Below are 23,494 nucleotides of genomic sequence, written 5' to 3' on the forward strand. Positions count from 1 at the left end.
TCAATGACCTATTAAACACAATTCCATCTGGTTGGAAGGGCCGAAAGAACTGATCTCATTCAAGAACCATGGCAAGAGAAAATAACCAAGGAGATTACCTTAATAAAAGTGAATCCTCTAGGACTAGTATTCGAATTGACTAGTCCATCAAACACATAACAATTAAGCAAAATAATTTTAATAATTATCATTTTATTATAATATTTTTAAAATGTGTATTATTCTATAAAAATTATGAACTTAATTGAAAAAATGCTCATTTTCATCTTTAAATCAAATAATATTACAAAAAATATTATTAAAATAATAAAATTTCAGAATAATACACATTTTAAAAAATATTATAATAAAAATAATAATTATTAAAATTATTTTACTTAATTGTTATACTTCCAAAACCTACTTTATAATAAAAATTAATTGGACATGACAATTGAACAATAGTAAAAATATTTTGTAATTGGCTTTATTATTATTTTTTGAGATTTATGTCTATTTTTATTTTAATTATATTTAATTTTAATTTAAAAGTATAAAAAATGAATGGTTTAATCCAAAAGAACAATTTATAGATATTAAAATTTTTGGTTTTCAATTATTTCGCAAACAGCTAAAAACCGAAAATAGAAAACAGAAAACAGAAAACAGCAACAATACCAAACAAACTCTTAACTTGCTATGATAAAGGATACTAATGGATTGACACATTAGATGCACTCCAGATTAACAAAGTTAATGAATTTGTGCTCAAACACTAGAAGCATCCAAATACTGCAAATGATGTCAGACCGTAGTCCCCCCACAAGGGATAAAAACATCAAGCCATGCCCAATGGAGCTACCCAGTCAAAGATGGAATCATGGAATACAATTTGAAAGGCTCTAAATTAGAACTCTTTTTCAGTCAACAAAGTAGGCATTCTCTTCCAATAAAATTCCTAAGTGATCAAGCAAGGATTACCAAATAATATGCTGATAAGAAAGTATACACACATCCTATTATGTTTAATATGAGCACTAGCTATCATGTGGCCCAGACAATGAGCACAGTGATGCAGTGCAATTACAAAATAAGAATAAAAAGTTGTCAGCAAAAACATCTGCTAGTTGTTCAGTTCAACTTATATATCATTGGCAAGCATGGGGCGAAACAATAATTTTTTTTTATAGAAAAAAAAGATAATTCATTAATAGGAGAAGAATTTACATCAATGAGAATATGGCATCTCCCCCAAAAAGATGGAAGAAACCAGAAGGTAAAAACTAAAAAACAACAAAGTGAGGGCAAATCCATGTGCAAACACGTGCAAGATCAAATCATTGAATGCCAAGCCAAGGAAAGGTTGTCAATTGCCAAAGTTGGGGGAATATATATAGTACATACATATACATACATATATATATATATATATATATATATACACACATACATACATGCATATATATAAGGACGCAAGGACAACTTCAGTGATTTTTACAAATATACTTGTCCCAATATCATCCTTTGATAAGGAAAAGGAGATAATTCCTCTCTTGTTGATGCTTATGATGCCAGGACTGGTCATCAAACCTACCAACACAAATATGTTAGATCAATGTTTTAAGAGGCGAAGGCATAAGGTGAGGCATTCTAACACTTAGGGCGTAAGCTTTTTGAGAATTTTATTTTTCAATAAAAATACGTAAATAAGTTACATATATTTTACAAATAAAGAAAAAATAATAAATTCACAAATATAACGTTAAAAAAGTTTAAATATAATTTGCAAACTCCTTGTTGGGCATTCAAAAATTGCTAATTTTAATTCATTACACAAGTCATGACAAGAGAAAGCTACATTACATAGTTCAAATTATTTTCAAGATCTAAGATAAAACTCTCAATTATTTTGGAAAGGTTGAGATTCAGGAGTTTTTGAAATCAACTCATATTATGGCATTCATTTTATATATTTAGAGTTAAAATTTTCCAGCCAAATCTAACTTGAGATTAAGCCTCAACTAAAAAGTGCAAAAAGGCGTGCCTTTTGTACTAACGCGTAAGCCTTAGCATGTAATGCATTAGCCTTTTTGGGGCTTGGCATTTTGGATTGAGCATCAAGGCATCTTAGGCCTGCCTTGCCTTGAGGTGAGCCTTGTTTGAGTCTTTTAAAACATTGTGTTAGATTCTAGGGAAAAGATCACACATAAATTCCTTCTTTTCCTTTAAAGAAAAAAAAAAATGGAAAACGTAGTCGCTTCAATGCTACATGCAATCTCTAAACTGTTAAATTATGGAAAGGGCAACATGCAAGCTATGATGAGTCAGCACACAAAGCATTCAAGAACATAGCACACAACCAAGCAACAAATGCAACTTTGAATGTGGTGCGGCACACTGCACCTTCAAAAAGTGTGAACCTCTTTAGTAGTTGTGCACCCCAACCCCCAATCCTAGTACAACAAAAAAAAAAAAAATAATAATAATAATTAAATAAATAAACAAAAACTTCAAGCCTTTTAACACACGTCAAGATACATGTGCAAATTGTTCCCTAAAGTGGGGACCAATTTGTAGATAACAAAGATGTTACAATGCTTCATTGAGAGTCAAAATGCTAAAAAAGTCGAAACTTTAAGAAGTTGTAGAACTGTTTGATCAGTCGTACCAGTCAAAATTGATTAGACCAAGTTAAGCTCAATATTATTAGCTTGATTAATATTTGGACAAGAAAAATAAAACCCAAGATAGCCTAGCTGAGTGTGCGCTTGACTGAGCAGAATTCAAACAATTTAATCCAGATCTAACTAGACCTAAGGCAAGTGGATAGGGCCAAAAGCTAAATTGGGCCACATCTCAAAAGGAGGAGGAGAAACCAAGCCAAGGCTTACTAAAAAAACTCATTCAACAAGTTAAGGTAATGCAGCAGGCAAGGAAAACAATATGACAAAAGAAACATATTAAGAAAGAGAATAGAGAAAATTACAATGTAAAAGAGAACAAAAGGTCCTCAGGGCGAGGAAAATAAAAAAATAATTAAATTAAAAGAAAACCAAAAAGAAAATAAAAACAAATGAAAAAAAGATCTAACAAACCCTATTTAAGAAAACCCCTCTTTAAACCCTTCCCTTAGTTGACAGAGATTTGAAACCTTTCTAATTCCTAATAACCTTAATTCATTTTTCTTTAAGATCCATGATCCATCCAATCGAACTTCATTTCCTCCAGGATCAACCAACCAAAATCCCATCCCATCAAAAAGGTTTGAAGCAGCAACATTCTGCTCACTAATCTTCTCTACAAGGGTAGGGAGAATCCCATCTTTACACTTGTTACTCACTGCCAAATTCTCACCCCCAAACCCCCCACCTCAAAAATAAACACATTCTCTATACCTTCGAGCGAAGAAGGGAGCAAATAAGAAATATCCCACAGTGCATTAGAGAGATAGGAATTATAATCCAAATTTTCATGAATCTCATCCCACCATAGACCACTATCACAACCGAAGTCACAATCAAATTCACTACCCTTTCTAAGATATCCCCCCAATATTGCTCCTTCTAATTATCTCCTTTATTTATATCAGACTTTGAGCAGTTTTGAGTAACATACGCTAATCCCGCTTCCTGCTATAACCATTACTATTACACTACGCTTCACGAGCCAAGCTTGTTAAGGGCATTATGCTTATCTGTGATTGCTTGTCTTGTCTACATGGGATGGGTTACCATCATGTAAATGCTAGTAGTTTATTGCTTTAAGGGTATTTCAGTCCTAGTGTAAAAATGGGAGTATGACCCTTGGATAGTTTGATATTTCCAAGTGCCAAAACTAGAAAAGCATAGAAAGCTCTTTAGGGGAGGGTGAGTGTTCATCGATCTTGTAAAACTCATTAGTCATTGTAATCACGTTTAGCCTACTTGTCTTCCTCAATAGACACATGATGTTAACTGAGGTATTGCTTAATGAATTACGTTGCTTCAATGTTTTAAAAGGCGAAGGCGTAAGGCGAGGCGTTTTACCCTCCGCGAGGCGAGGTGTAAGCCTTAAGGCAGTGAGGCGCAAGCATTTTGGGGCTGTATTTTTTAAAATAATTAATAAATAAAATCAATTTATATATATTAAAAAAAATGTGAAAAATTTTAGAATAATAGAAAAAATATAAAAACATAATTTTTAAATATCATATAAGCCAATTTTAAGTTTTAACTAACAAACACAAACAATATATGTTAAAAAAACAAGCATGAGCCATAAGAAAAAGCCAAATTAAAAATGCCTCAAGATTCTAATTTCTAAAAGCCAGCTGCAGCCAACAGTGGTAGAGAGTATGAGAGGGTTGCGGAGAGAGGCGAGAGACTGCAAAGGGTCGCTGCTGAGAGACGACAACTCTGAAGGGTTCGTCGAAGGGAAAAAATACGTCAGAAGGAGTCGTCGGAGGCAGATCAGAGTTTGGAAGGGAACGTCGACTCGTCGGAGAGATACGAGAAACTTGAAGGAATCGTTGGAAGCAGCCATCGAGTCGTTGGAGAGAGAGGAGGTGGTGGAGGAATCGTCGAAGAGAGAGCTAAGGCTATTGTCGAGGAGAAGACTCGCTAGAGGCTTCATCAAGGCTTCGTCGAGAGAGCAAGGGAAGAAGCTTCTTGGGAGAGAGGGAGGAAAGGGTTTTAGATGATCTAGGTTTTCTTTTTCAATTTATGCTTTAAACCGAGAAGCCAAAAATGTGTATTCCTTGATATTTGAGGCGTAAAAGAGGAGCATTTACAGGAGAGGCATACGCCTTCTCCCCTGAGGCATACGCCTTTTGGGATTTACGCATTTCTACCTGTGCCTTAGTGCATTTTAAGCCCAAATCGCCTCAAGGAGGGCCTCAATAATGCCTTTTAAAACACTACGTTGCTTCAATGTTTACTACTTGTTTGCCATTACTTTCATGAATTGCTTGCTTTTTCTACTTACATTTCATTCAACTGCTATGAATGTGTTCTGTTGGTAAACCGTGGCAAACTTTGGCTAACTAGTTAAGCAAGAGTGTTTTATCTAATGCTGAAGCCCTTCACAAGGTATGAAATACTCAACCCGTGACAGTTGGTATCAGAGCTTGATTAGGTGCTATGTGAAATCAATTGCCTACGTTGTGGGATTGCATTACGCATCGGTATGAGACCATGCTGAAAGAATTGAAGCGTTAGAGGTGCAGGTTGAGACAACCAATAAAGTTGCGACAGAGATGGCCTGACTTGCTGAACATGTCGATGATTTGGAGGGATCACAAGAGCATCAAAAGTTCCATGGTGGAAATGATGGAGGATCTCCACCATATGGTAGAGACCTTGCAGGCTCACATGGAGGATTTGACTACAAAGGTGAACTTGATGGTTCTTGGTATGGGAAACTCCCACACTCCAAAGTTTAGTAGAACCAAGGTGCCAAAACCTCGAATGTTTGGGGGTGCCCATGGTGCCAAGGAGTTGGAGAACTTGTTTGATATGGAGTAGTACTTTCACACAATGAGGACAAACTCAAAACAGGTGAAAGTAAATATTGCAACCATGTACTAGTGATGCTAAACTGTGGTGGCGTACCAAGTATGATGAGATTGAGAATGGATGTTGTGTCATTGATTGTTGGGCAAACTTGAAGAGAGAGCTCAAGGCCCAATTCTTTCCTAAGAATGTTGAGAATAATGCTCGGCACAAATTAAGAGACCTTAAGCACAATGGGTCAATCAGAGAGTGCGAAATAGTTTTCTTCTTCGATGTTGGATGTCCGAGACATGTTGGAGAAAGACAAGTTCTATTTTCTATAGGGGTTGAAGTCATGGGCAAACACAAAACTTCATAGTTCAATACTTGTCTACTACACAAGCTGTCATGAACCGCTTAACTAACTATGTTGGAAAGAGTTCCCCAACATACAAAGAGAGTAGTGTGGGTGGAAATGGCGAAAAGTCTTTCAAGAAAGGCAAACCCAAAAGCCGTAGAGCTGACAAGAAGGCGTCAACTTCAAAAGAAGCTCCCTCATCCTGATCATCCAACACACCCAATGGTAAGGGTAAGACAACTTGTTCCTAAATTTGAGGCCCTCACGGAGTTGCGGGTGCCTACACAAGTTATCACTCAAAGCTATACAAGCTTCCATTGCAGAGGGGGCAATGGTTGCAGGCAAAAGTTAGTGAACGCATTGGAGAGGCAGACAAAGGAGCCAAAAGTTATACAATCAAAAGGGTTAATGTTTGTTGACTTGTGAATCAACGGCAAAAGCACCCGTTCTATGGTTGAGATACCAAGGCTACCTATAACTTTGTTTCATAGGAAAAAGCGAAGACACTCAACTTATTTTTAGAAAAGGATTCAGAATGCATGGAAGCGGATAACTCTGTAGTTCAACCTACTTTGGAAGTAGCCAACTAAGACACTATGAAGCTTGGATAGTGGATAGGACATGCGAATTTCACAACTGTACCACTAGATGACTTCCAAGCCATTCTTGGAATGGAATTCCTAAATGAGACTAAGGTGGCAGTGATGTCATTTGCTAGTTCCCTGTCTAATGGGAGACCACCTTTGCATGATGCAATCCATTGCGAAGAAAGGTGACTATGAGAAGTTCCTTTCTGCCATGCAACTTAAGAAAGGACTACGGGGTAAACAAACATATCTAGCCATGCTAGTGGTAGATGAAAAAGTAGGCCAAGAGCAGGTCCCTATGAACATCCACGCTGACATTGTTGGATGAGTACAAAGTTGTGATGCCAGAGAAACTACCTCAAAACTTGCCTCCACGACAGAGTGTGGAGCATGAGATCAAGTTGTTCCTAGGAATGAAGCCACCTGCTAAAGGGGCATATCTGATGGCGCCTCCAGAGCTAGCAGAGCTAAAAAAACAACCTGATGAATTGTTCAAAGCAAGATATATATAAGTCCTTCCAAAGCTTGGTTTGGAGCACTAGTGTTGGTTCAGAGGAAAAATGATGGGAGCATGCCAATGTATGGACTACCATGGGCTCAACAAGGTGACAATGCACAATGAATACCCTACTCCACTAATTGTTGATTTGTTTGATCAATTGAATCATGCTACTTCATCAAACTTGACTTGAGGTCTGACCACTATCAAGCAAGGATAGCAAATGGGGATGTACCGAAGACGAGTTTTGTGACACTATATAGGGCATATGAGTTCTTGGTGATGTCATTCAGGCTGACGAGTATGCCTAAAACATTTTGTGCCTTAATGAACTAGGAATTTCATGAGTACCTCGACAAATTAGTCATGATATACCTAGATGACATAGTTGTCTACAATTCCACTCTAGGGAACATAAAGAGCATCTACGAAACGTGTTCGACAAGTTGAAAGATAATAATCCCTATGTGAAGAGCAAAGTCGTATCAAGATGAATATGGAGAAGGTAAGAGTCATTAAAGACTGGAAGATCCCAACGATAGTGAAGGAGCTGCATTCCTTTCTTGGACTTGCCAATTATTATGGAGAGTTCATGAAGGGTTATTCGAGGAAATTTGTTCCTTTAACAGAACTACTGAAGAAGGATCAAGGGTGAACTGGACAGACAAGCACCAAGGAGCCTTGGACAACTTAAAGGATGCCATGACGAGAGATTCGGTACTTGCTTTTCCAAACATCATGAAATCATTTGAGGTACAAATAGATGCATTGAACTATGCCCTTAGAGGAGTCACATCTTGTTGTGTATGAGAGTCGTAAGCTTAGTAAAGCTGAAGTGGAGGTACACAGCTCAAGAGAATGAGATGCTCGTAGTGATACATTGTCTCCAAGCGTGGTGACATTATCTACTTGGATCGAAATTCGTGGTAAAAACAGATAACTTGGCTGTTAGTCACTTCTTTACACAACGAAAGTTATCACCCAAGCAGGGTTGTTGGCAAGAATTCCTGCAGAGTTTGATTTCTCGTTTAAGCACAAGGTGGAGCGGATGAACCAAGTTGTAGATGCACTAAGTAGGAAGGCCAAGCTGGCCGCCTTACATATGGCAACTCACTTCGCAATAATTATAGTTACCACGACGGTGTGGAAGAGCATTAAGGAAACCTTCCCAAAGATCCAGTAGCCCAGAACCTCATAAAGTTGACCGAAGAGGGCAAAGCACGCAAGTTCCAAATAGAAGATGGATTGTTAGTGACACATGATAGTCTACGCTTTGTGCCACGAGCACAAGATCTAACGAAGACATTGCTCAGAGAGTGTCATGACACCATGTCGGCAAAACATCCAAGATGGCATCACACTTTGGCATTGCTAAAGCAGAGGTATTATTGGCTACACATGTGTGATGACATGGTTGATTATACCTTAATATGTCTCCCTTGCCAATAAGACAAAGCGAAGCAGAAGAAGATTACAGGGCTTCTAGAGCCCTTACTAGTACCAATCAAACCATGGGAGGGTTCTCAAAAGACTTCATCACCAACCTACCCAAAGTGGGAAATGCAGGGTCTATACTTGTGATCATAGATAGGTTTTCAAAGTACAGTACTTTCATGCTTGCACCAAAATATTGTTCCGCAAAGGAGACGACACAATTATTTTTTGAACATATTGTGAAATACTGGGTGTTCCCCAAAAACTTAATCAATACGTGAGACTCAAGATTTACTGACAGCTTATGTGCAAAACTTTTCAGAATTCTTGATTCACAGCTTGACATCTCTTCGAGTTATCACTTGCAAATAGATGGACAGATGACAAGATTCAATAGCTTACCAAAAGAGAACTTTTGCCATTAAGCCAACGCCAACCAAAAGAATTGGGTGCAACTACTTGATATGACTTAGTTCTGTTTCAATGCCTAAAAGAACTCAACCACTAACAAAAGTCCTCTAAAGATTTATACAGCCCAATAGTCATTGTCACCTCACACAGTGGAAGAGTCATACAGAGGAAAGAGTCTCAGAGCATACATTTTCACCAAAGAATGGAGACAAAATACACAAATCGTTTGAGCCTACCTGGAGAAAGCTTCCAAGTGGATGAAGAAGTGGGTAGACCAGGGGAGAAGGTTGATGCACTTCAACGTGGGTGACTTGGTGCTTATTAAGCTCAATCCTAAGCAGATCAAGTCACTACGAGGTCTAAATAGAAGACTACTTTGCAAATATGAAGAACCAATCCCCATCTCGGCTAAAATCAAAAAGACCTCTTACAAGGTTGATCCTCCAGCTTGGATGAAAGCGTATCCTATGTTTCACCTCAGTTGCCTCAAGTCATTCAATGCTAACACTAAATATCCAAGCAGAAGTCAATCAACCAGAGCTAGGGGTGAGCATAATTTGGGAAAACCCGAACTAACCGATTTAACCGACCGAAATTGGTCGGTTCGGTTCGGGTAAAAAAACCGGTTCGGTCTGTTCGGTTAAGCTTCACCAAAATTCGGTGAATAGGGTTTCAGTTCGGTGAACAAGAAATATAAATTCGGTTAACCGATTAACCGATTTAATAATTAATTAAATTTCAAATATAAATTAATATATGTTAGTTTGTTACTTGTTAGGGTTAGGGATAGGGGGAAAAAAGGTGGAGCAGAGGCTGTCCTCTCCACTCTCCAATCTCCTTTACCTCTGCGCCGCAGGCTCTGGAGTCTGGTCTGGGTTCTCCCTCCACTTCTCCTTCGGTCCTTCTCGAGTTCTCGGCTTCTCCATTTCTCAGTTCTCCCTCTTCAGTCTTCAGTATGGCCCTCTTCGACAGTTCGGCAGTTGCCGCAGTTGACGTCCCTCTTCGGCTAATCGGCTCACCTGATGTCCCTCTTTGCAGCTTCGCCTGACGTCCTAATTCCCGAATCCCTCTCAGTTCTCCCTCTTCGCAACTTCACCTATTCCGAATCCCTCTCAATTCTCCCTCTTGGTTAGTTATGGTTGTTTTGGTTTTGTACCATTTCCATTACTTAAAACTGGGTCTGAACTGAAAATAGTATCATGTTCACAATTATATTACTGATTTGGCTTTTTTTTTTTTTGTTAAAACAATGATTATGTGACATTATTTTTTTTTTCTAAAACTGAAATGAATGGAAAATTTGGGGTAACAATTATGTTTTCGGTTTTGTTGTTACAGCCACTGTTGCTTTTCTTCCGAAGTAAGAAATTTGGACACTGTGATGTTGAAAATCATCAAAAGGTTTCAGCAAGTTTAATCTGATTAGCTGATTTCAAGGGCTTGATTCCCATGGTAATTTATAATTATATTATGTTTTCAATAATTAGTTTTAAATAATTTCGGTTAAATTCGGTCGGCGAGGTTCAGTTAATATCCCTTATTTGATCGGCTCGGTTAATGGAAATGATTAACTGAAATTTTCGGTTAATTCGGTTAATTAACCGAATTTCGCCGACCGTTTGCTCACCCCTAACTAGCGCACTAATGAAGATAACGCAAACTAACAGAAGAAAAGTTGAAGTCATCTTTGCAAACAGAGAGTTCACATCATCAAGGAAGAGGCAGCACGAGTTCTTAGTGAAGTGGAAAGGCCTTAGAGATGAATAAATTAGCTAGATTTCTGCAAAAGATATACAACCTTTCATGGACAAAGTTGAAGAGTACCTAGTGTCAAAGTTTACAAGGACGTCGACCGAATAAGCGGTAAGTGTCACGAGCCAAGCTTGCTTAGGGCATTATGCTTGTCTGTGACTGCTTGTCTCGTGTGCATGGTATGGGTTACCATTATGTAAATACTTGTATAGATTTATTAATTTAAGGTTATTTTGTCCCAATGTAAAAATGGGAGTATGACTCCTCAAACAATTTGATGTTTCCTAGAGCCGGAGTTAGAATAGCACATAAAGCCATTTAGGGGAGGGTGAGTGTTCATCAATCTTGTTTAAGTCACTAGTCATTGTAATCGTGTTTAGCCTACTTGCCTCCCTCTCTAGACACACCTTATTAATGAAGGTGTTGCTTAATGAATTTTGTTGCTTCAATTTTCACTGCTTGCTTGTCATTACTTTCATGAATTTCTTATTGCTTCCGCTTACATTTCATTCAACTACAACGAATGTGTTTTGTTGGTAAACTATGGTAAACTTTGACTAACTAATTAAGCAAGAATGCTTTAGCTAGTGCCATAGAAAACTTCACAAGGTGGCCTGTGGCACACTATGCTACCCACTACTGCTAATCTGCTATTTAAAACCATGATTTTGAGACTCCTCAGCATAAAAATTCCCAGCATTTGCTCCTTTGTGACTGGTTAGTCACAGGTTATGGTCCAAGGAAACAACTTCTCTGCATAAAAGCAGGAGGTAAGGCTGCAACATTGTGACGACCCTCCACCTACCATCACAGAGTGGGGAGCTTTGTCCGCCCATGGATGCCCCTTTTTTTTATCTACCTTTAAAATTTTTTCTCCCCATATGTTTGAATTTAAGCAATTATTTACAAGCATATTTTTCTTATCTTTCCCCTTCTTTGCTGATTGACACTTGTAAACAAACCTTTGTAATCATGGTTGTCTTACATTTATTTCATTCTGTAAATTCCCAGAAATTCTTTCCTCTTGACATGAACCAACGTTAAAACTCTCGGCATTCTCCCCTCCATGTGATTGAATTTTCTGCTCCAACTGAGAAATTTCCCCCTCTTGTGTCTTCAGCTACAAACTCCCTTCTCAAACCATTACCCCCTTCCAAAAGATTCAACTTACGCTTTCCTCTAGATTTTCTTGCTATAAGAAATTAAGGATCTTCTTGGGCCTCACCCCTGCCTGACCCCACTAAAAGAAACCCCTGTCCTTGTTTGAAAGTAGATCAGACCCCTGGGTTTTAATACCTGGCTCTTGGGCTTTGACAGCAACACTTGAACAATCAGCTTGATCCTTAGATTTGCCCATCTCAAAATGGGCTGAATTGATATCTATTCCCTGTGAAGAGGAATTAACTGATTGCTCTTTCTCCAGCTGCAAAACAGAGCTGATTTTGCCCCCAACATATTGCAAATCTGGGTAAGGAGACCAGGCCTGCTTAACAGAAGAATTGGTAGAATCCATGGCAGCCCACTAGGTGAGCTTTGGACCTGATTGCAAAGAAACTTAACTGAATCCACAGGCTGCCCATTGAAATAATTAAATGGGCTTCGGGCTTGTTTTCTAAGAAATTTCTTACCTGAATCCATGGGCTAGCCATTGAAATTATTCAGTGGGCTTTGGACCTGATTTCTAACAGGAAACTTTTTCTAAGCCTGAGATGTGTTTTAGGCCTGCCCCAGAGAAGACAATTTAGCTTAAACAACCAGCCGCCCAATAAATATAGTTGGGTAACTCGGACTCCAAGACTTTAGCCCTTTCCATTTACAAACCTTAGCTGCATGAAGTCCTCCAGACTATCAGCCGCCACCACATCCACCAGAGATCACACCATACATCCACAGGTACCGCAACACCACCCACCCAGGTGGACTTTTGACAAAAAATCTCCCACCAAGGCATTCTTCCAACTCCATTGATCATTTGGCTGTACAGATTTATTCTCAACCTCTCTTGAAGTTAGGAACCTTCCGCAAACCTCCCACCGACTCCAAAGATGCAACAAAACTATGCCAAACTTTACCCTTTCAAGGCCCCTGGAATAAAGATAAGAGTACTTGTTATTGTTTGATTGCACTCCCGATTCCAAAAAACTTACCTTTGTGATTCGATCTACTCACCAACCAAAAATGCATTCTACCAAATGTTTTATGACAAGTGGAACACTCAAAACTGTATAAGATGGAAGACATATCCTGCACCCATCTTGCGGCCAAAAGAGTGATCCCAATCCACCAGCTCCTGAATCAGGATCTATCCTCCAAATGAACAAAACCTCCTTCCCCAGCCCTTTCTGTATGCAAATCAAAAACTGCTTTCAATCAGCACCGCTTGAGGAGATTCTCCTCCATACCTTCCTTCAATCAGAACTATAGAAAGAGGAGGGAGGAACAAGCAAGTGAGGGCAAGAGAGCGAGAGAGACATATTGAGAGAGAGTGCAAAAACAAAAGGCTAGCAATTTTATTTATGGTATTTTATTAGGATCATCATATCTTCAAGATTCTAGGGTATTATTATTTAAGAAACTTGCATTTTAGTATAATTAGGTTTCCTAAATTAGTTTCCTTGTCTTCTCCAAGCATTGGAAACCCAAAAAAAGGCTCCTATATTTGGTGTTATTCAGACTGGAATTGAGAACTAAAATAGTCAGACAATTGTCATGCATCACAACTCACAAGGGCTATAATGGTGACATTTGGAACAATCCCAAGGGAGTTCTACTCTATAAATGGGGGCATACCCACATCGTTTGGGATCATTTTTGGGAAGCCAAAATCACAACAAAGCTTTGCATGATCTGAAGGAAAACTCTCTACAAGAACTCTGTCAAAAAAACAAAAAGACTCAACAACAAACTTGAAATTAATCCTCATTTTGACCCCTAAAGGAGGTTTATTTTTACATCTCTTCTGTCAAACATGGAATGAATCTCAAGTGTTCATGATTAAGCTCTTGGTCACCCCTCCTATTAAAATCTTCACCTGCATAACCTTGTTCAAAGACTACAGCACATGCCAAGATCATGTTTCTACAGCCTGGATTGCAACTGTTTTGGAGATTGAATTAGAGGTTTACCTTTGTAAGCGCTAAATCCACAGACAATTATACCCATTGTTTCAGTTATTCAATAAATTAAACATTGTTTCACTATTTTGTTCCTTAGCTTCAGATACAAAACTTGTGTACAGGATCCTGGAAGTACTGTAAAGCAAGTCATTTATTTGTTGATAGCTTCAAACAGTGTTTTAAAAGGCGAGGCGTAAGCCTCAAGGCATTGAGGTGTAAGCATTTTGAGACTGTATTTTTTAAAATAATTAATAAATAAAATCAATTTATATATAATAAAAAAATGAGAAAAATTTTAGAATAATGGAGAAAAAAATAAAAAAATAATTTTTAAATATCTTATAAGCCAATTTTAGATAACAAACACAAATAATAGATGTTAAAAAAAATAAGCATGAGCCACATTACCAAAAGAATAGAAAAAGCCAAATTAAAGAATCATCCAAAAGAATAAAAAAAGCCAAATTAAAGCATCATCCACTAATTTCTAAGAATATAAAACAAAATGAATAGAGGCAGATCAAATTGGAAGGGTCCACGACTCGTCGGAGAGAGACGAGAAGCTTGGAGGAATCGTTAGAAAGGGAGAAGGAGCTGAAGGAAAGCTACCGAAGCTTTGTCAACTCGTTGGAGAAGACTGGGGGCTTTGTCGAGAGATTTGAGGCTTCGTCGAGAGGAATTGTCGAGAGAGGAGAAGACTGGAGGCTTCGAAGAGAGAGCAGAGGAGAAGAAGCTTCGCGGGAGAGAAAGGGAGGATAGGGTTTCAAGTGCATTCTGGGTTCTGGCTTTTTAAATATATGTTTTAAACCAAGAATCCCAAAAGGCGTATGCCTTGCATTTGAGGCGTAAAAAGGCAAGCTTTTTTGACTGAGGCATATGCCTTCTCACCTGAGGCATACACTTTTGTGGACTCGCGCATTTTCACTTACGCCTTAGTGCGTTTTAGGCCAAAATCGCCTCAAGGCACGCCTCAATTACGCCTTTCAAATCACTGGCTTCAAATACTTACAAAACTTCCTGCTATGTGTCAATTTTCCCTAGCATCATAGACTATGAGTCAAGGGAGAAGTTGACTCAAATAAAAAATTAAGAGTGCTTCTACTGTTTCTAGTAGGAAAATGAGAAGGAAGAAGGAAAACAATTCATCCCTGCCATAGAGCCATAGACTCCTAGCACAATAGCCATCTGAAGGGGACCCGCTCACATATATATAGCCATGAAAGAGAACAAGCAAGAAAATGTGATGCAGAGGGTAGGGCTGCAAAGAAGCCAAGCCACTCATGAGCGGCTCGGGAGCTCAGATCAATAAGAACTTGTTTGGCTCATTTATTATCTAAATGAGTGACTTGCAAGCCCATTTTTCAATAAACAAGCTGAGCACGAACACAAACGGGCTCAGTTCGTGAACAGCTTGATTAGGCTTGGTAATGGGCTCATTTAAGAGGCTAGATTTTAAATTTAGTACTGTACTTGTTAAATTATCTCTTGCTTCATACACAAATCACCGAAACAGTAAATTCACAAATGATTAATACTATTGGTTCATTAAACACAAGTGGGAAAGGGTGTTTAGATAGAAAGAGGGGAGATGCAGTAAGACTTCCATCTTCTAATGTTGGAAATGGGAATTGGGAATTGAAGTGGGGGAGAGATCTACATGCTTGGGAAAAAAGGATGTCCCACATTGAAAATCCAAGAAAGAGTTAGCCCTGCAATAGCTTATAAAAGCCATTGTCCAGGCTAACATTGCAGTCCATCTTCCCACTACTTGTGGGCCTGTTGATTGTGAACCTACTTGTATCCCCCACTTTACTTGTCCCCTGCTTGCTTGCAGGCCTAATTAGTTCCCTGTCTTAAGCCCAGCTACTGGGCTTGAGCAGAGTTATAAAATATAGATTTTATATGAAGATAGTAAACCAGTTTGGTTTTGGTTCCTTTTGGTTCTCGGTCTAGCCTAAGACCAAGCCCAAGCCCAGCTACTCCTCTTCCAAGCCAAGCCTGAACATGCTGAAGCTCAGCTCAGCTCATTTGCAGTCCTAGCTGAGGGGAAGTCCAACCAGCAAGGAAAGAAGGGTGGCATGACGCATTGAGAAAGTTCCTCATCTGATCAAAGTAAAATTTATATGGTTCTACATGTGCAAGCTTATTTGTCTTACAATTTAAATCTCACATAAAATATGTGGTTGTTAAACTCATTCTCTTTACAGTCAATCTAATTCACATCATTCATTTTTTGACACAGACAGAAATCTCTACAACACAACATCAATCAGCATCATGAGTCTCATGATTTTTACTTACATTGGCAGCAGCTATGGCATTGTCAGGAGCAACCTCTGTCTCACTACTGCGTACCAAAACAAGCAAGAGTTAGCAGTCTACAAGAATGGCTACAAGAACCTAAACAAATCTTCTTGAACTTTATTTGCCAAACATGTAAAATAAAACTTCACAATTAAGCAGTTATTGTGCTTTGTGAGTGCGTTCAACCTCTTTGCAGTGACTATATCACTCTTGTTGCCCATGTTAGGATCGTTGGCCTCAATCGGTTCATCAGATTCACTGTCTCCTGAATGTGCAAAATGTGCCAACATGTGCAGGTGAGCCATATAATTAAGATCAGGCAGCAGTGCCTCCCTAAGTTAAAGCTAGACTGCATAACCAATTCTCAGGGAAAAGAAAAGAAAGGGGGAATGGGGTGGAGGGAGCAGGAAGAAATAACAAAGAAATTACCATGATATCATGGAAAAAGAAAGTAACATCACAATATCGAGGGGTGTGGACATTAGATTTGAATTTGATAATTTAAACACACAATACCATCATCACTTGACATTCCTTGGGCATCAGCTGTTGACTTATTTCTTCTATCGATAACAACATAGCCTCCAACACCTATGAACAAGAAATAAAGTTAAATGATTATTAGGTAACATAAATGGAGAACAAAAATTTAACCTAAACCGAAACTGCCAGTCCTGACTTAGGAACAACTTTAAGATATCAATCAAGACAACATGCAACTGCACACCTGGTTTACGTTTTCTCCTTGAGTTTGATCTAGCCAGTTCAATATGCAGTACAGATCCAGCTTGAGGATCAAATTTTACACCCTGATAATATTTTTTGGTTGAACATTAACACAAATTTGAAAATGCATCAGCAAGAAAAATACAAAATCTTTTAATTTAAAAACTTCAACCAGGTCCAACAAATGATATCTTATTAGAAACGTAATTAGAACTGAAGCCATGGCATCAGATAACTTTTATATTATTTATGGCTTATAAATACTTCTTCCTTCTTGTTTTTTTTGGTATTGTTATCATCATTTTCCAGAATCTCAATTCTCAACCAACTTGCATTCAGATTCCACAAACACCTGCCGTATGATCAGAAGGAAAGATGAAGTTAATTCAAATGTTCATGTTCCTTTTTGAAACGTCTTACTAGTTTGGGACAGAATATTGACACAGCAGAACTTTCCATAATTTAAACAAATTGTAAGTATATAGGTTTTCTCATTCCAAATAACTTTTCGTAACTTATTAATACGTTAACCCCATCTAGTGGGACCTAAGACTTGGTTGCTGTTGTTTCGTTTTTAATTTAATACATTAAATAAAGCAAAAAACATACAGTAAAGCATGAGTATCACCTCCATTCTCAAGGCAAAATATCATCTAAAGGAACATAGATACCCATGTGGAGGAAAACACTCACATTTAATGCATGCAGTGCTGCTACTGCTGTCTGATGATTAAAAAATGTGACAAATGCGACAACCTGCAAACAAGAATGAAACCTATGAGGTATCATCTACAAACTGTATTTTTTCTGAAAATTGAATGAAGGGTCGAGAAACTAAAAAAAACTAAAAATCTGATTTATAATGAATATAAGAGCCCTTATGAGAATATCAAACAAAACCAATCTTATCTATCATCATGTAACAGGCATCCTTCCGGGACTAAAAATTTATAACTCTTGCAGGTAAGTTAAATATGACATAAAGCTATCAAAAGTGGGGAACATCAAATGAAATAAACCTTGAATTTCACACTTCTCTGACAACAAAAAAAAGTTTAATGCTTTCTTAAACGAAGAAGTTGCATTAGCTGGTTTCACTCATTGAAATTTGAACTAAAAGTTAGATGATGAAAAGTGCAAGAGACTAGATTTTTTTTTTTCAGATAACAAAAATTCAGTAAAGCAAGAAACAAAAAAAAAATACAAAATATTCACATACATGCTGCCTTTCAGTCCCTATGGATGTCGGACAGCGAAAGACCCTGAAAAACCCCAAAAGATTGAGCCCAAAAGGAAGCCAAAAACGTAGCTTTCTCCCATATCAAATTCAAGGGAGTCTACTGTTCTTTAAAAATGTTATAGCGTTCCTTTCAAGCCAGAGTTCCCATAGAACAGAAAAAACTCTGCAATTCCAAAAGCTTTCCCTTTTCTATTCCTTCCAAAGCCCCAATAATGCACAGCTATAAACTCATAAATAGGCGGTACCACCCAAACCTCACCAAAGCAGGAAATAGGTTGTTCCACAAAAATATCACCAACCCACAATAAAAAAATTTACGACAATTAGTCTCATTCACCTCATAACGCATCATACAAACATCTAGCCTGAGAACTGTGCGAGGCCTCTCAGCCTGGAGCAAGTCATTCATGCTAACCCTGTTGAGAACCAGAGTCCAAATGACAGCTCAAATCTTAAAAGGGACTTTAGCCTTCCATACAACTTTATGCAGATAGTCTAGTCTAGAATCTGGATTAACAAGCGTTCAAATCCATATCTCTTGCCCTTGTAACCCTATCCATATCATTCGTCTTTGACATGGTTATTCCAAATGCCTTGAAGTCTGCATTGCTCACTCCTTCTCCCATCACCCTAAACCTGTAATATTCCCTCTAAAACATTCTAAAGAATTATTGGCAAGTAGAGCATAATCCAAAGAATTCACAAGACCATATGCATAGCTTATGTATAACCATGTCCCTATCTCAATTCCAGTTCCTTTGCTCAACTGCAATTTAAGTATATTTAATATCTCATTCATACTACCATTACATCATTAACAGATTTTCTTTTTCTTTCTTTTTTTTTTTTTTGCACAAAAAAGAAAAATTCATTAAAAGAGAGAAGGATATACACATAGAGAATGATAAGAAATCCTCGTAAAATAAAATAAATCCAAAAAATACGGGAAAAAAAGAGAATCATAATAATAGGGCCTGTCAATCCTGCTGGAGATCCCAAAAAACGTTCCCTTAAAACAGCAAGCTGCAAAAGCCCAAAGCGCAGCCAGATATCGATTCATATCCTATCCCAAAGAAAAGATGAATTCAACCCCTTTCCAGTGAAAATGCAACCATTTTGTTCCAACTGAATACCCCTTAATACAGCAAAACCCACAAATCTCCAGAGTATACCAACATCTTTACCCCTTCCACAACCATTAACAAAATTAACCAAGAACTTTATTTAAAAGACCTTCTACTTTCTATGCTTGTTCTTTAATCAGATTAACCCATCTTCTGGTTCATCTTCTTTCTCACAAACTTTGTTCAAAATGTTCTCTTAGCATCCACAATCTAGGCTTTCCCCACATATGCTTGGCTTCATTTCTTGACACTCTTTCTTGAACCACTTTTTTGGCCCACGCAACCACCTTGAAATAAATTAGAGGGTTGAAGGGGTCAAATTTGTCAATTTAAACAAGTTGTCATAGGTCTGGTGCTAGCCTCAATGAAGACGACTCCAAATTCTCCTTGCAATTGATAATTAAGTCAATAGATACAACCAATGAACCACAAAAACTCAACCAAATCAAATTCTAATTAGTCAAATTACAACAGATTGATCAATTGTTAAAATTGAAAGAACTATAATCCTGATCAATTGAGATATTTACAATAGAATTGAGACAATTATCTGAACCACATACAACAGCAATCATGTTGAGATATCCGCAATCCAACCATGACAATTAAACCCAGTAGATATTTACAATTGTAGTGCCCAATAACCAACGTTAACTACTTGAATTTCTAGCATCTCACTATATGAAGTCACATCTCCAAAGGAGCTCTTCCACATGCCAAGTGTCCTTCCATTTGTTGCAGGATAACTCCCATTAACTTCCATCAACCACCATCATTATTTCCAATTAATAACTCATAATTTATCTGCTATAAAAATTATGGTGCCAACAACTCTCAAATATATTTCTGGCCCAGGATGTCTTTGATTTGATTAATAATGGTTTCACTAAAAAATCTAGTTTCGAATTTTAATTTGTGGAGAATTCCTCTCCTTAATAGTAATTTCTCAGTACTTTGCCAGTTTCCTGCATGTATTCAATTATGAGCTCATTTCACACAATTAATTCCATAATCTGCACACACTGATTCTTTGAGCTGCTACATTGAATTCAATTATCCGGCTATAACAAGGACAACAACAAACCAAGCCTTAAGTCTAACTAGGTGGGATCCGCTACATGTATCCTTTTCAGCCTATTTACACAATCTTGGAAATTTTCCTTTGACAACTTGAGGGTTGTTAAATCCATACTATCTCCTTCCAAGTTATTCTATGACTATCACTGGCCCTTCTACCACCACTGAGGGTAACTATGACTCCTCACTAGTGCTCTATTTGGCCTCACATGCCCAAACCATCTTAGCTGCCTCTTCCTTATTTTATTTTCTACACACACTATGCCTAACTTACCGAGAATATGGTCCTTCCTTAATTAATCTTTTAACATTTTACAACTCATCCACCTTAAAATTCTTACCTTCCACATGTACTATGCCTGACTTATTGTGATTATTGATCATTACTTAATTTATCTTATAAAGTTACACTACTCACCCACCTCAATGTTCTCATTTTAGCAACTTTAACCTTTTGGATATATTGTTTCTCAGTTGCCCAACATTTTGATCATTGAGCATATAGCCAAGCTAGAACTTTATATTTAATTTAATAGTATTCTACGATCACACAAAATGCTTAAAGCACTTTTCCATTTTACCCTGCTTTAACTCCATTTATTATGTCATCTTTGATTGGTCCTTCATCTTGCATAGTATCAAAATCTTCTAGTGTTATTAATTTCTTGATTGTTAAATCTTTTCTCCAATATTCCTCCTCCTATGACTGAAATTCATTTTCTATACTCTTATCTTATTTCTACTAACCCTTAAATCTCTAGATTCTAAAGCTTCTCTCCATAATTTTAACTAGACTCTACTCCACTCCTTGTTTCATCAATCAAAAATTCAAGCCAATATCGTCTACAAACCTCATTTTGGATACTCCAACTAATTTCATCCATCACTAATTCAAAAAGATAAGGACTCAAAGCAGATATTTGATATCAATCTATTGTGATTGGAAATTCCCTAGACTCTCCACCTCTAGTCCAAAAACTAGTCGTTACTCCATAGTACATATCCTTCATGACACAGGTCTACCTACCGCATACTCCCTTTTTTTTCTAGAACCCACCATAGAATTCACTCTCTAAGTAATAAAAACCATTGGCAAATGGCAAGTCAATCTTCTTTTTTCTAAATTTTTCAATTAATCTTCTCAAAATATACGTAGTTTTTGCAGTTGATCTCCTAGACATAAAATCAAATTGATTTTCCAAAATCCTCATTTCTAACCTTAGCCTTTGTTCAATTATCCTTTCCTATAGCTTCATTGCATGTATTGTAATTTTAATTCCAAGATAGTTGTTACAATTTTGAACACCTACTATTTTAAAGTGATTTTCTTCCATTAGTCTAGCGTTATCTGAGTCCTTATAATTGTGTTAAATCAATTTGTTAATCAAATAATTCCATTATCACCTAGGCATTTCCAACCTTCAATTGGGATGTCATTGCGTCCAATAACTTGTCCATTTTCATCTTTTCTAATGCCAACTTAACTCCACTAACTCTAATTTTGCAATAAATCTCAACTTTTTAGCCTTTTCTTCATTTGTTAATTCTAAGTTATTCTAAGTTTAAGCCTTCTAGATTTTCATTAAATAACATATTAAAGTAACTTCACCATCTTTCTTTTATATCTTCTTCTTTAACCAAGACACTATCATCATCATTTTGTATTCATTTTATCTATGTCCATCTTTCTTTCTCTAGCTCTAGCAAGTTTCAAAATGCCTCTTCGATCTTTTTTCTTTCTAGTCTAGCATATAAATTATTATATGCTCTATGTTTAGTTTTGTTGGAGGCTTTTTTTTTTCTTTTTTTGCATCAACTCTCTTTACAAGCTGAGAATCTTTCAAATTCAGTTAAAATCTCTTTTGCTATATTTTTAACAGGGCTAGCTATCATACTCCAGAGAGTATTTGCATCTAAACTAATATTTTCCAATCACCACAAGGTCATTTTCTCTTTAAATTTTATTATATTTTCTCCCTCTAGGCTTCACCACCAATTTTTCTAGAATTAATTTATATTAGCCTTTCTCTTTGATTTTATATATATGTAACAATAAAAATCAATGTTGTTTTACACCTCATAACTCTTCCTCAGCCAGACTTGGGTTGAATAGCAGAGCAAGTGTGTAGTTAAACCTTCACCTTGGAAAAATTAACAATCCTTACATAAGATCCACCCTCTTAGATAACAACATGCTTATTTTTGCTATATTTTTTAAAAATCTAAGACTATTTCATGCATGCTTAATTTCTTAGAGCTATAATGTTGGTTCAATGTCATAGTTAGTTGTTTTGATAAAGTTAGAACTTTGTGCAGGGTGTTTTTTTCCTCATGCAATTTAATGGAAAAAACAATGAAGCCCCTGAAATATTTCTCATGCCTTATTACGTGGATTATTTTTGCGACGTATTACACACTCAAACAAATAAAAATCAGAAAGGTACACAACTAAGCAACATAAATGTGGTACCCAAACCATTGTTGCCAGTCCTTTAGTCCATCAAAGGCATCTTTTGTTGCTTTTCTAATATGAACCACGATCTCATTTGACATGCCATTCATTTGACACACTAAATCTTAGTTTAATTCTTTCGTCAATTTATTAAATAGCTAAGTTTTCTCCTTTCGAATTCCACCACCTAATTCTTTGATTCATTTATGCCCATTGGCCAGTATCGCTCTTCCATATCTTTGTTAAAAGATATAGCAACAGTAATCGATGCCATGCAGTCAGCAATCCCCCCACAGTCCCACCTCACATAACAATAGAGCACTAGAAAGTCTCATATGTTTCAATCCACCCTCCAAGAAGGGTGAAAAGTCTTACTTGACTACTATTCTTAGCACTTTAGCCTCTACATCTAGGCCCCCAACACAAGGCCAGGATCTCGTTTTATCCTGAGTGATATACCAGTTTATCACTGCCGCCTAACACTCATTCACCCAACACCCCCCCCCCCCCCACAAAACAAAAAAAGAGTTTTTTTCTAAAAAATTCAGTGCACGTGCATGCACAAAGGAGGAGCCTTTCTTTTTTATCTTAATCAGTAAAGAGAAATTTATATTAGCAGGGCATCAAGGGGTTACCATCTCAAGGTACAAAACAACCACTCTGAAAGGTGTCACAAACATCAAGGATTACATTAATATCATTAACAATTTGCCCACTAAGCCAGCTGGAAACAACAGCAATCCACAGCTCTTTGCAAATAAGTGGACTAGTTGTATCTTTGAAGGCTCTCTTATTTCTTTCTTCCAAGCACACCAAAAGATGGTGAGAGGGATAAGATTCAAAGCCTTTCACTTCTCCTTAGTGGCTCTAATGCCTTTCCAAGCCCAAATCTCTCCCCTAACAAAATTTGCAGTAACCCACTGATATCCAATCAAGGATAGAACCATATTTCCACAAGTTCCTTGTC

General features: G+C 37.3%; 1 protein-coding gene across 3 annotated transcripts in view; it reads right to left on the reverse strand.

Annotated features, from left to right (window-relative positions):
- Positions 1–23,494, reverse strand: part of LOC131163864 (U2 small nuclear ribonucleoprotein B'') — a 45,403-nt gene that overhangs the window by 14,070 nt on the left and 7,839 nt on the right. For 2 of the 3 annotated variants that reach the window (XM_058120669.1, XM_058120668.1), the window contains exons 2-6: positions 17,328–17,390; positions 16,636–16,717; positions 16,425–16,499; positions 16,095–16,173; positions 15,906–15,951 (exon numbers count right to left, since the gene is read on the reverse strand). In XM_058120669.1, the coding sequence (XP_057976652.1) occupies positions 15,906–15,951; positions 16,095–16,173; positions 16,425–16,499; positions 16,636–16,717; positions 17,328–17,390 (345 nt within the window). The remainder of the gene's footprint in view (positions 1–15,905; positions 15,952–16,094; positions 16,174–16,424; positions 16,500–16,635; positions 16,718–17,327; positions 17,391–23,494) is intronic. The other variant, XM_058120670.1, reaches the window with a different exon arrangement.

This window comes from Malania oleifera, chromosome 9 (genome assembly GCF_029873635.1).
Source record: "Malania oleifera isolate guangnan ecotype guangnan chromosome 9, ASM2987363v1, whole genome shotgun sequence".
NCBI classification, from domain to species: domain Eukaryota; kingdom Viridiplantae; phylum Streptophyta; class Magnoliopsida; order Santalales; family Ximeniaceae; genus Malania; species Malania oleifera.